Raw genomic sequence first — 16,127 nt, forward strand, 5'->3', positions numbered from 1 at the left:
GAATGTGGGCCAAATGCAGGCAATTGGCACTAACTTAATATTAAAAACTGGACGGCATGGACAGTTGGGCTGAAGGGCCTGTTTCCATGCTATAAACTGCTGTGATTCTATAAAGGTCATGAATTTGGAAGATGCTGTCAAAAGAGCCTTGATGAGTTGCTGCAGTGCATCTTGTAGAAGGTACACACAGCTGCCACTGTGTCAGTGGCAAAGGGAGTGAAAGATGAAGGTGATGAAGAGGGTGCCAGTTAAGCAGAGTACTTTTTCCTGGATGGTGTCAAAGTTTCTTGTGTTGTTGAAGCTGCACTCAAAAGAATTGATTCTTTAATGTTTTGTGAGTTCCCATCTAAATGTCACCACCTTTTCAGGCAGCGAGTTTCAGATTCCTATCACTCTTGGTGAAAATGTCTTTCCTAAATTGCCCAAAATGTTCTGCACTGACCATAAATTTATGCCCCCTGGTTACTGACCCCTCTACTTGGGGGAGAATTTATTTTTGTGTTTCTCACAACTTTGTACATCTCAATCAGGTCCCCTCTCAGCCTTCTGTGCTCTAAGGAAAGCAACCGAAGCCTAACCAGCTTCTCTTCATAGCTGAAATATTCTAGCCCAGGCAACAACCTGGTTCTACAATGTCATGCATGACCAGAACTTCTTAGTACTGTAGCTGTGGCTTAATGTTTTATACAGATCCATCATGTCTCAAATACATAAACCATAACCTATGTCCTGTGTAATAAAGGCAAATACCCTGTATGCCTTCTGAATGATTGTATTGTCCTGTCCTCCTGCTTTTAGGGATCTTTGGGGACACACCCCAAGATTCCTCTGTACTTCCTGCTGTTCGTTGTGTATTCCCTTGCCTTGTTAGTCCCCCCAGGGCATGTGTGGGGTGTCAGGGAGGGGTATTACCTTTGATGGGGGATGTGTCGCATCCTTTGTCCCCACCTGTGGCTCCCCATAGCTGTTTGCATGCAACAGTGGCCACACCCCAGGCAACAGCCTCGACAAGCCGGCTAAACAAGGTGAGGGTAGCCGACACATCTCAACCCTTGGTGAGATAGGGAGATGTCTATCCCAGCATGTGAAGACAGAGTCCGGCGGATTGAGCGGACAAGACCAATGGAAGGTCCAATGGTCAAGAAGACGGTCTCTGCAAGTGTCGTGGAACGCAAAGAGCAGGACAAGACACAGAAGACGTCCTGGCCATCCACTGCGCCTAGTCTCACATCCAGCCGTCTTGCCACTGGATCTAGATGGGAATTGTGAAGAGAGTGAGGCTGACACTGCGCAACTCTCCTGCACTTTAATAATAATCATAATCATCATCACCATCACTGTTCAACCCTTGAAGTCCTGTGCAATGGGCGAGTGACGAAGCAGCAGGTGTGGATATACTGGGAGCTGTAGTCACGGATCTGCACACAGGCAGCTCAGGTCTAATGGTCGTTTTCTGCTGACTGAAGCAGCAGTGGAACTCGTTGTCTACCTGGATGACTGAGCAGTCCTGTTCAGGAACGCACTGCTCACCTCCGTAGAATAAGGAAGGGGCTAGAAAAGGTGCTCTAAACATTGCCTGCTTCACTACACCCTGGCCAGTTTACCACGGCTGGCAGGGATCCCATCTTGTTGTCAAACAAACAAAATAAAACACAAGGTGACACCGCTCACCATTGGCACTTGGAACGTGTGCACGCGTTTGGACAACCCTGCAGCAGACAGACCGGAGAGAAGAGCAGCCTTAGTTGCCAGAGAGCTTGCAAGATACAACATTGATATTGCAGCCCTGAGCGAAACTCGTCTTGCCAATGCAGGTCAGTTGACTGAAACTGGGGGTGGATACACTTCTTTTCTGGAGCAGTCATGGCAACAATGAGCGTCATGATGCTGGAGTTGGATTCGCCATCAGGAGTCACCTTGATCGGAAACTTGATATCTAGCCAAGGGTGTGAACAACTGGCTTATGACATTACAGCTTCCACTACAGAACAGAAGTCAAGCCACCCTGATCTGTGCCTATGTCCCCACAATTAACCACCCAGTTGAGATGAAAGACAAGTTCTACGAAGAACTAGACGTCCTACCATCAGCAGTGAGCAGTGCCAATGAGCTGATCTTGGCGATTTCAATGCAAGAGTAGAGTGTGACTCTGCAATCTGGCAGGGAGTCATTGGGAGGCATGGAGTGGGTAAGTGTAACAGTAATGGCCTACTCTTAATGAAACCCTGTGCAGTACATGACCTCCTCATCACCAACACAACCTTCCGTCTGTCTACCCGTAATAAGACCTCCTGGATGCAGCCCCGCGCTAAGCATTGGCATCTTATCGACTATGTCATTGTCAGGAGAAAAGACAGGCAGGATGTCAGAATAACCAAGGCCATGTGTGGTGCCGACTACTGGACAGATCACAGGCTCATTGTCTCCAAAATGAAGCTCCGCATTAGACCCAAGAGGCAACCACAAGGAAGCAAGGTTATGAAAAGAATCAATGCGGCCAAGCTGAAGAACCCCAGCATAGCTTCAGCACTGGCTGAAGACTTAGAAATCAAGCTTGCTGACCTACACCTCGCAGGCAGCACTGAGGACGACTAGGAATGCTTCAGGGATGCTATCCATACATCTGTGCTGAAGACGCTCGGGCCCTCCACCCACAAGTAGCATGATTGATTTAACGAGAATGAGAAGATACAGGCTCTACTTGAGAAGCACCGTCTTCATTGGGCCTGTCAGAATGACCCATCTTCAGCTGGCAAGAAAAATGCTTTTACTAGTGCTCACAGGACAGTCCAGAATAAACTGCATAAAATGCAGGATGCCTGGCTGAGTGCCAAGGCAGATGAAATACAGGGATATGCTGACAAATGACTTGAAACAGTTCTATGAAGACCTCAACACTCTACAGACCTCAATCTCTTGGGAGCTCCTCCCTCCTGAGTACAGATGTTACAACTCTCATTACAGAGAAGGCTCAGATCCTGCAGAGATGGGCTGAAAACTTTGAAGCTGTCCTCAACCAACCGTCATCTATTAACGATAAGGCAATAGGCAGGATTCCCCAGGCTGATGTCAATAGCGCCATGGATGACCCACCAGTAGTAGCTGAAGTCACGAAAGCTGTCAGCCAGCTATCCAGTGGCAAAGCCCCAGGGGCAGACGCCATACCCGCAGAGATCTATAAAGCTGCTGGTCCTGCAGTTATTGAGAAGCTCACCGAGTTGTTCCAGTCCTTTTGGAAGCAAGGATCCATTCCTCAGGAACTTAAAGATGCTTCCATCGTACACCTATACAAGAGGAAGGGCAATCGGCAAGTATGCATCAGCCATCGAGGAATCTCGCTGCTCTCCATTACAGGAAAAACCCTTGCAAGAGTCTTGCTAAATCGTCTGAGCTGGGCCTGTTTTCAGAGTCGCAGTGTGGCTTCTGTAAAGGTCATGGGACTACTGACATGATTTTTGCTGCGCGCCAACTTCAGGAGAAGTGATAGGAGCAGTATCGTCAGCTCTACACAACCTTTGTTGACCTCGCAAAAGCCTTCGACACTGTAAGCTGACCAAGGCCTGTGGAGGATCATGTCAAAGTTCAGCTCTCGCCTCCCCCAATTCATTCAGATGGTACGCCAGTTCGATGACAGAATGATGGCCAGAGTACTGGATGGCGGAGAATCCTCTGAGGCATTCCCAGTCACCAATGGCATCAAACAGGACTGTGTGCTTGCACCCACACTGTTCAGCATGATGTTTACTGCCATGCTGAATGATACCTTCCAGGACAGTGTTGCTGGAATCAGCCTCAAGTACAGAGTGGATGGGAAGCTCTTCAACCTGAGGAGATTTCAAGCTATTACCAAAGTGAAAGAGACTGTTCTGAGATTTCTTCTTTGCTGATGATTGCACCCTGTACACTGGCTCAGAGCCAGAGATGCAATTCAGTATGGATAAATTTTCCACGGCTTGTGACAACATTGGTCTTTATAATGTTGATGGTGAGTCCAAAGTCATGCACCAGCCTGCTCCTCATGCACAGAACCCATAATCATGATCAAAGGGCAGAAACTACAGGCAGTGGACCAGTTCACTTGGTAGGATCCTCTCCCAAGCAATGACTATTGATACAGACGTTAACTGCAGAATAGCAAAGGCAAGATCTGCTTTTGGTCGATTGTACTCCACTGTATGGGACATCAAGGAATCAGCCCAGCAACAAAACTGAAGGTCTACAGTGCTCACTACCCTCCTGTGTGGACTCGAGGGCACAGCCTCAAGATAAGGGGGGAACAGTTTAGAACGGAGTTGAGGAGGAACTTCTTCATTCAAAGGGTGGTGAATCTCTGGAATTCTCTGCCTATTGAAGTGGTTGAGGCTTCCTCGCTAAATATATTTAAGACGCGGGTAGATAGGTTTTTGGTAGGCAAGGGGATTAAGGGTTATGGGGAGAAAGTGGGAAAGTGGAACTGAATGGTGGGGCAGGCTCGAAGGGCTAGATGACCTACTTCTGCTCCTATTTCTTATGTTTTTATGTGCCTGTGAAACATGGACTGTGTATTGAAGGCATGCAAGACAGCTCAATCATTCCACCATGACTTGTCTTTGCAGAATATTACGCATCCGATGGCAAGACAAAGTACCAGACATTGAGTTCTCTCTAGAGCGTGTCTACCATCAGTCCACACACTGCTGATGAGAGCGCAGACGCGGTGGGCAGGTCATGTCATCCGTATGTCAGACGAGCACATACCCAAGTAGCTGCTTTTTGGGGAGCTCTCTGCTGGAAGACACTCGCATGGAGGGCAGAAGAAACGTTTCAAAGACACACCCAAGGCCTCTCTGAAGTCACTTGACGTTGACACGACCATCTGGGAAACGCTGGCACAAAACTGCCCTACCTGGCGCCGCCTCATCCACAAAGGCTGTCAAGCTCACAAACCAAGGTGTATTGCTGAAACACAACTTAAGCGCAAGTCCAGAGCCACCAGCGCAACAACTACAGTATCTACACAAGTCTGTCCAATATGTGCCAGGACATTCCGTGCCTGAATTGGCCTGATCAGTCATCTTCGGACGCACCGCAACCAGCCTCAAAATGACTAATGATGTCGAGGTCCTCATCACTGACAATGGACGAACAACAATAGTCTATATCATCTTGTAACCTAGGGTTTCACTTCCTATTTACCACATCACTAATTTTCGTGTCATCTGTGAACTTAATAATCATACATTCCACATTCATATCTAGAGCATGAATGAACACTATAAACAGCAAGGGAGCCAGCACCAATCCCTGTGATACACCACTGACACACAACCTTTGACTATTATCCTCTGCCTCCTGCCACTAAGCCAATGTTGGATCCAATTTGCCCTGGATTCCGTGGGCTCTTGCCGCCTTGCTCAGTCTCCCATGTGGAACCTTGTCAGAAGATTTACTGAAGTCCACGTGGACTACAACTACTCTGCTTTCATCTACAGCAGATGTTGCAGTTGGTTTTTATTACTGTTACTCTCTACCTGAGCTGTGCATGTGTGGAGTTCAGGTTAGGACTGGGTCAGGATCTAAGAGTGAACCAACAGAATGGCCATTCAGTTCTGAATAGTGGAATGATAACTAGTCGAAGTGAAACAGAGTGAAAAGCCCATTATGTCAAGAGTCAAAGTGCCTTGGTGAGAATTTTAAACCAATTATTTGAAAGGTCTATATGATGGCAATAGATACAGAATAGGATTTCAAACTCAAACGAAAAACAGCAGTGAAAAAGTCTTCAGCCTGAACGGTTGCCTATGTTTCCCTCTCCACAGATAGTGCCAGACCTGCTGATTATTTACAGGATTTGTAGCTCTTCTATTTCACATCTTAAGCAGCTGCAGTATGTTGTAGATTATTACCTTTCAGCTCAGTGTTTGCATTTATACAGCTGTCAAATAGGTTGTTTAGTTAATGGGCAATGGGTGATCTGCACACTTCAATATACATTCGCCAGTAGTAATCTAACAATGTTTGCGGTATAGTTCCATTTGAAATAGATTTTCTGTACTATTTGGACAGGCGGTAACTGAATGGATCAGACAGTGGAGAGGGAGAGACTGCAGCCAGCAGGTCGGTACACTGTGATCTGAGGAACAGGCTGTTCAATTCATTTTCTTCACCCGCCCACAGACCAGCCCCTGCCAGTGCTCCTCCCAGATACAGACTAAATTCAAATCCTGCTTGACCGGCACCCCGCTTATTGCAGCACCCTCAGCCAGGCTCGATCCCACTCACAACTGCTCTGGATCAGCCTTCGGGCATTTCCAAAGGGCTAACCCCATACCGTTAGTAAATGTATACGGTCTCATGCATATGGATCTTCCCAGATAACTAACTCAGCCAGCTTGACCCCTCCCCCCCCCCCCCCCCCCCAGGTCTGCTCCAAAGTTGTCCCCTTTTCGGTGACGCGATGGGAAGCTGGGGCTTCAGGGAGGCTGAACGATTGGAGAAATGCAGCAGTTTCGAAGCAGTCCGTTTCGCCAGGATCTGGAATGATCACATCTCCAAAGGATGGGCTTCGGCCAGAGCGGGCAGCGAGCTGGATCGGCAGCAAGGCAGGTCCCTGCTCAAGAGGGGGAAGGAGAAGAAACGGGAGAAAGATTACAGGTTGACCCAGAACCAGCGCTCGAAGCCGGGCACCAGCGACTCCAGGTTGGCCAGCCCGGCTGGGAACGTGTATGAGCCTCAACCCGCCAGGACCTTCTCGGCTGAGGAGGCTCGGGCTGCGATCCGCACCGTGCTGGAGGGCAGGCTGCAGGATGTCAAGTACGAGCCGCAGGGCTCAGCTCTGGCAGCTGTGGAGCTGGCCGAGGGGGTCAAGAAGGCAGTGAAAGCCCTGGGCTACGAGAGGTACAAGATCGTCTGCTACTTGGTCTTGGGGGCGACCGCAGCCTCTGCTCTGTCTTGTTCCAGCCGAGCCGTCTGGAGTCCCAACGTGGACACGTACGCAGAATTCTGCTTCCAAAACGATTCACTGTTCGCTCTGTGTCTGGTATTCGCTGTGTATCAGGAATAAATAAACCTGTACAACATACTACCGCCTTTAACCTCACCAGACCGCTGAGCAGCCCCCATACTTAACAAACTCCCAGCAAGACCCCAAAATGTGAAGGAAAAGAGTCTTAAACATCTGAAAAAAATGAATTAACATTTCAGAGAGAAACGTCCTCGTTTAGTTGCAGGTTTCCACCATCGACTCCCAACGTTTATTTACTTTGTTGCAATCTCCGACTTCCCATTGTAGCTGTTCATCCCGGCTATACTTGTGTGAGTTGAATGTGTAGTTGAACAGGAGCCCAGTTTGTACCGAACTCCGACTCTCTGAAAGCGGGCTCTGCGCCAGTGTCTGATCACAGAACTTGCAGGAGTTTTTGAAAGAACTTTCTGTATTTTGGGACCGAAATTCAACAACGAGGATTGTTTCTGGTCTTTTAAAGCCCGGCGTGTATTTTTTTTTGGATTTACTTTTTATTACATCGGTTGTTGTTAAAATTCCAATGAATGGAGTATTTCGTGCGATGATCCATTTGATCGTTTCTATTTTGTATAAAACCCCACAATTACAGGTTTAATTCAGCCGAATCTTTCAAGTTCCTGTCATCGCGCTTTATTTCACAATTATATCATAATGAAAGGATGCCAATTTGGATTATCCGCTTTTCCTCGGGAAAATGCTATTGTTGTTCGATTTTCGACTCAATTTCTCTTCCTCTTAGATTTATCCAACTTCACAGCTTACCCCCAGCCCCAAATAACGTGTCCCTAGGAAGAGCAGTATTGTACATAGCTACTCCTGAACGCTGCTGACTGGAGCGTTGACCAGGCTCTGCGCCAAGCACAGTCCCCTGGCGAAAGCGTTCTCTGTAACAATGCATACAGCGTCCAGGATCAAGAGAACTGGGTGATAGGTCAATGTACCCCCACTCCGAATTGCTCAATTGAATTATTTAATTTTAACGATATTTTAACTAAAAGTTACCCGGGGTTTCTTTAAAATGAAAATCTAATTAATGTTGCCATATTTTAAAGAGAAATTGTAATATTTTAAAGTGACAGAAATCAAATTCGAAATCAATCAATGATCAAGATTGTTTTTACAGTTTTTAAAAAATAAAATACTGTATTACGCACAGGTTCCGTTTCGTTTTGTTAATTTTCTCTATATCCCTGATTATTTGCGGTTCTTTCTATGTCTTTCCACCAAGCACTTAGCATGTTGGAATAAATCCCTAAACCATTCTTTCTAAATGGTCCTCTATTTAAAATCAAAATTCTTCCAAACTGTGGCTTGATTACGCTTAGATTGAGATGGTTGCGTTTTTTAAGAGGCTTTCTTTGAAGATGCCGCTCACTGTCAGGTAGATTTCATCTTCCAACGACAATCTGGCACTCTTTGCTGCAGAAGACTGTGGAGGCCAGGAGTTTGAGTGTCTTTAAGCCAGAGATAGATAACTTCTTGATTAATAAGGGGATTGGGAGTTATGGAGAAAAGGCAGGAAAATGGGGATAAGGAAAATATCAGCCATGACTAGCTGGGTCAAGTGGCCTAATTCTGCTGCTACGTCTTATGGTCTAAGAAAACTGGCAAATATTCAACACTGGTTCACTTTCACGTTATAAGCATGAAAGTTTAAATACATACCCTTAACCAAAGGAGAGGTTTGCACAGTAGTGAGCAATCTTATACAACCCTTCCAGGCATGCAACATGACAGCAATCTTCTAGAAGTTTGTGTTTCAGAACCTAGGTGTGTACAACCTGAGATTTATAATTGAAGTATACTCACAGTTGATTCTGGACAGGGTAGCGCTAAATCCAAAGCACCTCCAGTTTTCATTTTTAGAAAGGCTGTGTTTATTTAGTTTCTCCCGGTTCATCTTTTTGTCTTTCTCCCCTCCAGTTATCTTTCCTAAAAAGCTTTGACTTTTTGATTTGGTTTATTATTGTCACATGTATTAACATACAGTGAAAAGTATTATTTCTTGCGTGCTATACCGACAAAATATACTGTTCATAGAGAAGGAAACGAGACAGTGCAGAATGTAATGTTACAGGCATAGCTAGAGTGTAGATAAAGATCAACTTAATGCAAGGTAAGTCCATTGAAAAATCTGACAGCAGCAGGGAAGAAGCTGTTCTTGAGTTGGTTGGTACATGATCTCAGACTTTTGTATCTTTTTCCTGAAGGACGAAGGTAGTAGAGAGAATGTCTGGGGTGCGTGGGGTCCTTGATTATGCTGGCTGCTTTGCCAATGCAGTGGGAAATGTAGTCAGAGTCAATGGATGGGAGGCTGGTTTGCGTGATGGATTGGGCTACATTCATGATCTTTGCAGTTTCTTGTGGCCTTGGGCAGAGCAGGAGACATACCAAGCTGTGACATAACCGGAAAGTATGCTTTCTATGCTGCATCTGTAAAAGTTACTGAGAGTCATAGCTGACATGCCAAATTTCCTTAGTCTTCTGAGAAAGTAGAGGTGTTGGTTGGCTTTCTTAACTATAGTGTCGGAATGGTGGGACCAGGACAGGTTGTTGGTGATCTGGACACTTAAAAACTTGAAGCTCTCAACCCTTTCTACTTCGTCCCCATTGATGTAGACAGGGGCATGTTCTCCTTTATGCTTCCTGAAGATGATGACAATCTCCTTCATTTTGTTAACATTGAGGAAGACATTATTGTTGCCACACCAGTTCACCATATTGTCTGTCTCATTCCTGTACTCTGTCTCATTATTGTTTGAGATCCGACCCACTACGGTGGTGTTGTCAGCAAACTTGAAAATTAAATTGCAGGGGAATTTGGCCGCACAATCATAGGTGTACATGGTGTATAATAGGGGGCTGAGAACACAGCCTTGTGGGGCACTGGTGTTGAGGATTATTGTGGAGGAGGTATTGTTGCCTATCCTTACTGATTGTGGTCTGTGAGTTAGAAAGTTCAGGATTCAGTTGCAGAGGGAGGTGTCGAGGCCCAGGCCAGAGTTGGAGATGAGTTTCGTGGGAATAATAGTGTTGAAGGTTGAGCTGTAACCAATAAATAGGAGTCTGACATAGGTATCCTTGTTATCTAGGTGTTCCAGGGTTGAGTGCAGGGCCAGGGAAATGGCGTCAGCTGAGGACCTGTTGCAGCTGTAGGCAAACTAGTGGATCCAGGTAGTCTGGGAGACTGGAATTGATTCATGCCATGATTAACCTTTCGAAGCACTTCATTATGATGGATGTCAGAGCCACTGGCTGATAGTCATTAAGGCACACTGCTTGGTTTTTTAGGTACCAGGATGATGGTCATCTTCTTGAAGCAGACGGAGACCTCAGATTGTTGTAAAGAGAGATTGAAGATGTCTGTGAATACCTCCATCAGCTGATCAGCACAGGATCTGAGTGCATGTCTGGGTACCCAGTTGCTTTCCGTGGGTTGACCTTCAAGAAAGCTGTTCTGACATCTGAAACTCACCCCTGGATAGAAATCCACGGACACCAGGCTTCCCATTGTAGCTGTTCATTCTGGTTATACTTGTGTGAGTTGAATGAGAACTCAATGGGTAGATTATTCTACCATATTGCATCAAAACAGAGCTAAATCCACCATTCACCTGATGTTCACACATAAGCTTTATTGGACAACAGGCCATTGTTATAATTCAGGTCAGAAACTCTGTTTTATGAAGTCTGTCTGGATCGTAAGTTTTGCAATTTGAATTTGGCTAGGATAAGCATGAGATGCTTCACTTCGGGTGCAATTCAAGTGACCCACCAGGGAGCTTTTACCAAACAAAGTTTATTTAAGAATGCAGTTAACATGTATAGAAAGAAATATAGCTTTTAGCAACAATTTTTTACCAATTACAACAAAAAAAACCATGATATTGTATAAACCTTAAGAACTAAACACTGTTCCAACCGAACAAATCCCATAAACAAAAACCTTGCCACAGGTTTAGCACACAAAAAACACAAATGCTCACATGATGCTGGAACTTAGTCCTTTGGTTGGATGCTGCAGTTCTCTTGATGTACGTACAAGCGTAAGTCAGAACAACTCCCCAAAACACCAGGGAGAGAGAGAGAAAAAGGCTCCAGATACTAAATATCAAACCACCAACAGCAGAATTTTCATTTCAGGAAGGCCAGGAAACATATTTCCAGCTACCCAGCAGAATTTACAGGACCAGGGAGAGGGAGAGAGAAATACTTCTTTTCAGTCTGATGTCCAAACGCCTTCTAAACTAAAACTGCAGCCAGCAGCTAAACTTTTAAAGTGAAACCTTGAATTCACTATGAAAAAAACTGTCCAAAACACACAACCTCCAACCAATTAACAGTCCAACTCAGTGCATAATGCCCAGATTAAAAAGATACAAAACGTCATTTAAATCACTGAAGCAGCAATAAAAAAACTTCTGGCAAACAACTCAGTAGCAATGAAAAAAAAACAAAAGACTTGCTTACAAACTGCATACAACATGATTTCAGAAACAAAAATACATTTCTTAAAGGTACACTAGGGTCATACAATCTCCAACTTTAACCATTATTTCACTACATGCCCTGACTCTCACAACTACCCTGACTACACTTACTCACACCCTGCTTCCTGTAAGGACTCTATTACATTCTCCTAGTTTCTCCACCTCTGTGAAATCCATTCTGACCTTGCAACCTCCCATACCAATACTTCCTTCTTCCTCTGTTAAGTTACACGCTTCATCGTAGTTATGGTTTATAAAGCCCTTGACTAGGTTCCAATTCCCACTTTTACACTCTCACATCTTCCCCTACCTTCCAGAACCACACTAGGTTCCCCTTGGCTTCACCCTCTGTTCCAAAATCTTTCACACTCAATGGGTTACCTTTTTTGCCACAGGAGTCTCAGAACACCAGGTTAGAGTCCAACAACAACTGGTTGGACTCTAACCTGGTGTTGTGAGACTTCTTACTGTGTTTACTCCAGTCCAACGCCGGCATCTCTACATCATGATTACCTTTTTGCCCCCAATAGTGTGATGTTGATTATTAAAAAATCATCCCCATCACTTTAAGTCTTCTGAAGGGAACATTCCTTCTGCAGTACTCTGGTCTACTTCTCCATCACCCATCCCCTCTCTATGACATTTTTTCATGCAAGCACAGGAGGCATTATCTGCTGTTTTACTTCTTGCTGTTCAAACATGCTTTCCTGTTGCAACAGTGATTTACTTGACTTCTTCAAATTTAATAGACTGTGTTCATTGCTTACATCAGAGAGATCAAACACATTGGATTATGACCACTTTATGGAATACCTGCATTCAATCCACAGGCATAACCCAGAGTTGTAGCAGCCTGTGACAGCTTGAATAAAATAGAAACATTGAAAGGAAACCAACTGCAAACAAACATCAGGCCAACAAAATGACATAGAGGTTGACATAGAAATTGGCCTAAAAGCAAGGTATGCTAGAATTATCTCAGTCCAAAACAGTCTGCCTGGAGAAGGCCCTTTGCAAGATTCGATCGTAAACAATTGAAAACCAAAGACGCACCAGGACACATTAGCCTGTGTTAACAGACAGTTATAATTCACTGAGAAACAAATCACCACTATACTTGGGTCAGACATATATCAAAAAATTTGATACATATTAGAAACTGAAACTAGACGTCTAGGTATGTAAACACAAAGAGCCCATTGAAACTCATTAACACCCATTGAAGCCGATCAACAATAATGTGAAACTAATCAGACAGTAGCCAGACAGGTATAAGAAACCTATGCTAGCAGCGTTCAAGGAACCACCTCTCCAGCTTCCCACTGAAGTGTCAGAACATGACAATGGCAAGAGCAGCTCACCTTCAGGCCAGAGAGAGAGAGAAAGACAGTCTTGACAGTTCAATATACTGATGGAATCACAAGGATCTGGTGTACTATATCACTTTCTAAGTGATCAATTAGCTAAAGGGAGAATTGTTAAAGTTGTAAAATTTAAGCCTTTTAACTGTTTGGAATAAAGTTGTGACTTGGCTATTTACTATTGGTTTGTGTGCATAGTCCTTTTGCCTGATATATGCAGAGGTGTTTGAGTAAAATCCACTATACTCAGTGCTGGTTGAGTAAGTCTGCAGGATAATAGAAATATCCCAGACAATGGAGTTTCCCTTTGCCTTTCATTTTAATTCTTCCTTTTGCTCTTGTGTTGACTTCTCTGTTCTTGGTCTCCTGCAGAGTTCCGATAAAACTCAATATAAGGGAACAGCATCTTATTTTTTAGCTGGGCACTGTATGGGATTCAGTACTGAGTTCAGCAATTTTAGGTCATAATCTCTGCTCTCATTTTGTTTCCTTTTTCTTTATTGGATTTGTGTTTCCTTTTTTTTTGCTTTCAGGCGGCAACTGTTCCGCATTCTGACATTCACACCTCCTTTAGACACAGATAAAGGCAAAATACTGCAGATGCTGGAATCTAAAGTAAAAACAGAAAATACTGGAAAAATTTAGCAGGTCTGTCAGCATCTGTGAGAGAGAATAGAGCCAACATTTTGAATCAGGATGACCTGATATCTCTACTTGGAACATTAGCTCTATTCTCTTCACATGTGCTGTCAGACCTGCTGAGATTTTCTAGTATTTTTTGTTTTCTTTTAGACACATCCTTTATTTCTTTACTTGTCCCATTACCACTCCCTTTTGCCTTACATCATTGTTATTTAATCTTACTTGCATTCAACTGTACAATAGACCTTCCCTATTTTTTTTTCCTATGGTCCCTCTATTTCACTGACTGTACATGCTTAAAACCTTTTACACATTTACCTTTTTCTGATATAATCATTGATCTGAAAAAATATCTTTTTCTCACTATGAACGCAACCTAACCCACTGAGTCTTTCCAATGTTTAATGTTTTAATATTAGTCTTGGCTTTTACTTCTGCTTCCACTGAATGCAATTGTAGGGCATCAGATATCTAAGACCAATTTACCCATACAGGCCAGGGATGGGATCTGCCCTTCATACTTTAGCTATTCACTGTATTAACCAGCCAAAGTATGTTTGTTGACATTGTAAATATCTTGGGCTAGAAATCTTTCTTGGGTACAAAACGGGCAGTATCAATCAGCCACTTGTTCTTCACAGCAATTCTAATTCCTAACTATCTAATTCCATTGACTACAATGGAACCGAACAAGAGGCACTGCATATAAAAAGCAGCTGATCCGGTATTGTCCATTCTGTACCACCATCTGAAACAAATTTTTAACCCTTTGTAAGTAACTTCATTGCAGTGGTTTATTTTAAGGTAAACCTCCCATATGTTCTCATCCCTTTCCATAATACGTTCTCTCATGCTGTTCTGCGGACCTTCCTGACAGTTACCTACTTTTGGGTGTTTCTGGTCATCATGAATAAAGTAATGAGGTTCATGGCACTACTCTTCCATAAAAGGAATCACAGTGCATTCTGATTATCTTCTCAGCCAAATCCACACTCATATATAATGGTGTAGCTCTGAGTCACTTAGAAATGCAGTTCAAAAGCTATGGTGCTGAATAATTCACATTGTACAGACTGTAAACAAAACATGTTTAAATAAAAAGATAAAATGTGGGAGATACTCAGCAAGTCAGGCAACATCTGTGGAGGAGAAACCATTAATATTTTAGTTTGATGACTTATTGTCAAACAAGTTCAAACACTGATTTTTTTTCTTGTGACCCAATGTGAACACCTAATGATTATTCCAACTGAATAGCAGTATTTTCAGTTAAAAATGGATAAATACATTCCTGGATTTTTTCCTTGTGTATTTGACTGCTATTGTTTGAATTCAAGTAATAGGGTGGCAGTGTAGCAAAATGGTTAGCATTGCTGCATCACAGGGCCAGGGACCCACATTCAATTCCAACCTTGGGTGACTGTGTGGAGTTTGCACATTCCCCCTGTGTCTGTGTGGGTTTCCTCCAGGTGCTCTGGTTTCCTCCCACAGTCCAAAGATGTGCAGGTTAGATGGATTGGCCATGTGAAATTGTCCCTTAGTAACCCAAGATGTGTAGGTTAGGGAAATTAGCGGGGTAAATACATGGGATTACGGGGATTGGGCCTTGGTGGGATGCTCTGGTCAGACAGTTGGTGGAGATTCAATGGGTTTGAATGGCTCCATCAACACTGTAGCAAAACTATGATTCTACATTCTCCTTTCCTTAAGGGTATATCATTCTCATTTCAATCCTCCCAAAGTCACTTTCTCCGAGACAGTACATCTCACATAACCTGAGGATGTTTAATTTCTTCTTTTCCATGCCTTGTTTTAGATTCTCTCCCTTTCATTTCCTGTTCATCGTCCATATATTCCCAATCCTTTTCTTTTCATACTCGCACGCTTGTATAACTGAGGATTTGGCTGAATGGTGACCTGGGGGGCCTCCCTCTCTTGCTGATCGAGGCAGCATCCATCCTTTGATTGACAGCACTCCCTGTCTAGTCTATTGGTGTTTATTAGTGAGGATGCCGTCCTGAACCGTTTTCTTGGCTGTTTTCAATGCTGGCTCGCCAATGTCTTTCATTGTGCTGCCGGGTTAGTTGTCAGCTTGATCATTGTGACAGCAATGAATCGACAGTAACACCACTAACATCCGTCACCCCACTGACTTGACTGGCCACATAACAACATCAGCAATTGAACTTTCGATTTTATTTCATAAGGCTAAATAACTTTTGCTTTGAAAAAACACAATTAAGGACATTCATAATGTCAGTTCTTCTTGCAGTTTGAGAACGCAAGACGCCCAGGGGCATGAGGGTGAACAAAGAGTGACCCCACTTCAAAAATAATTCAAAAGCGCCATGAAGTGGAGAGAGGTGCCATTATAATTGTTCTGTTTTTCTCTTTATTTAATGATCCATTTATAGTGTGTGAGTGTAAGTGTGAGAGAGAAAAAAATCACTACAAAGTGGACCCTAAACACCTAGGTAAATTCAGAAAGAAATACGCAACACAAATCAGTTTTCAGTCACATTTCCCTGGATTGTAGCGTGTCTCATACCAAATTCTGGGTTTGGTAGTCTCTTTATTTAGGTCACTGGTTAAATTTAGACTGGTATCAGGTTTCTCCCCGTCCAACCCTCC

General features: G+C 43.8%; 1 protein-coding gene across 1 annotated transcript; it reads left to right on the top strand.

The window, feature by feature from the left end:
* Nucleotides 1-6,204: 6,204 nt before the first annotated feature.
* Nucleotides 6,205-8,118, top strand: LOC145348387 (dynein light chain Tctex-type protein 2B). Its single transcript, XM_080196600.1, has one exon. The coding sequence runs from the start codon at nt 6,437-6,439 to the stop codon at nt 7,040-7,042; it is 606 nt and encodes a 201-aa protein (XP_080052726.1). The 5' UTR covers nt 6,205-6,436; the 3' UTR covers nt 7,043-8,118.
* The last annotated feature ends 8,009 nt before the right edge of the window (nt 8,119-16,127 follow it).

This window comes from Carcharhinus amblyrhynchos, chromosome 9, assembly GCF_965287045.1.
Source record: "Carcharhinus amblyrhynchos chromosome 9, sCarAmb.v2.hapA, whole genome shotgun sequence".
Lineage (NCBI taxonomy): Eukaryota > Metazoa > Chordata > Chondrichthyes > Carcharhiniformes > Carcharhinidae > Carcharhinus > Carcharhinus amblyrhynchos.

Excerpts from the sequence above, each read along its gene's own strand:
- LOC145348387 (XM_080196600.1), top strand. The coding sequence starts at position 6,437 with ATGGGAAGCTGGGGCTTCAGGGAGGCTGAACGATTGGAGAAATGCAGC.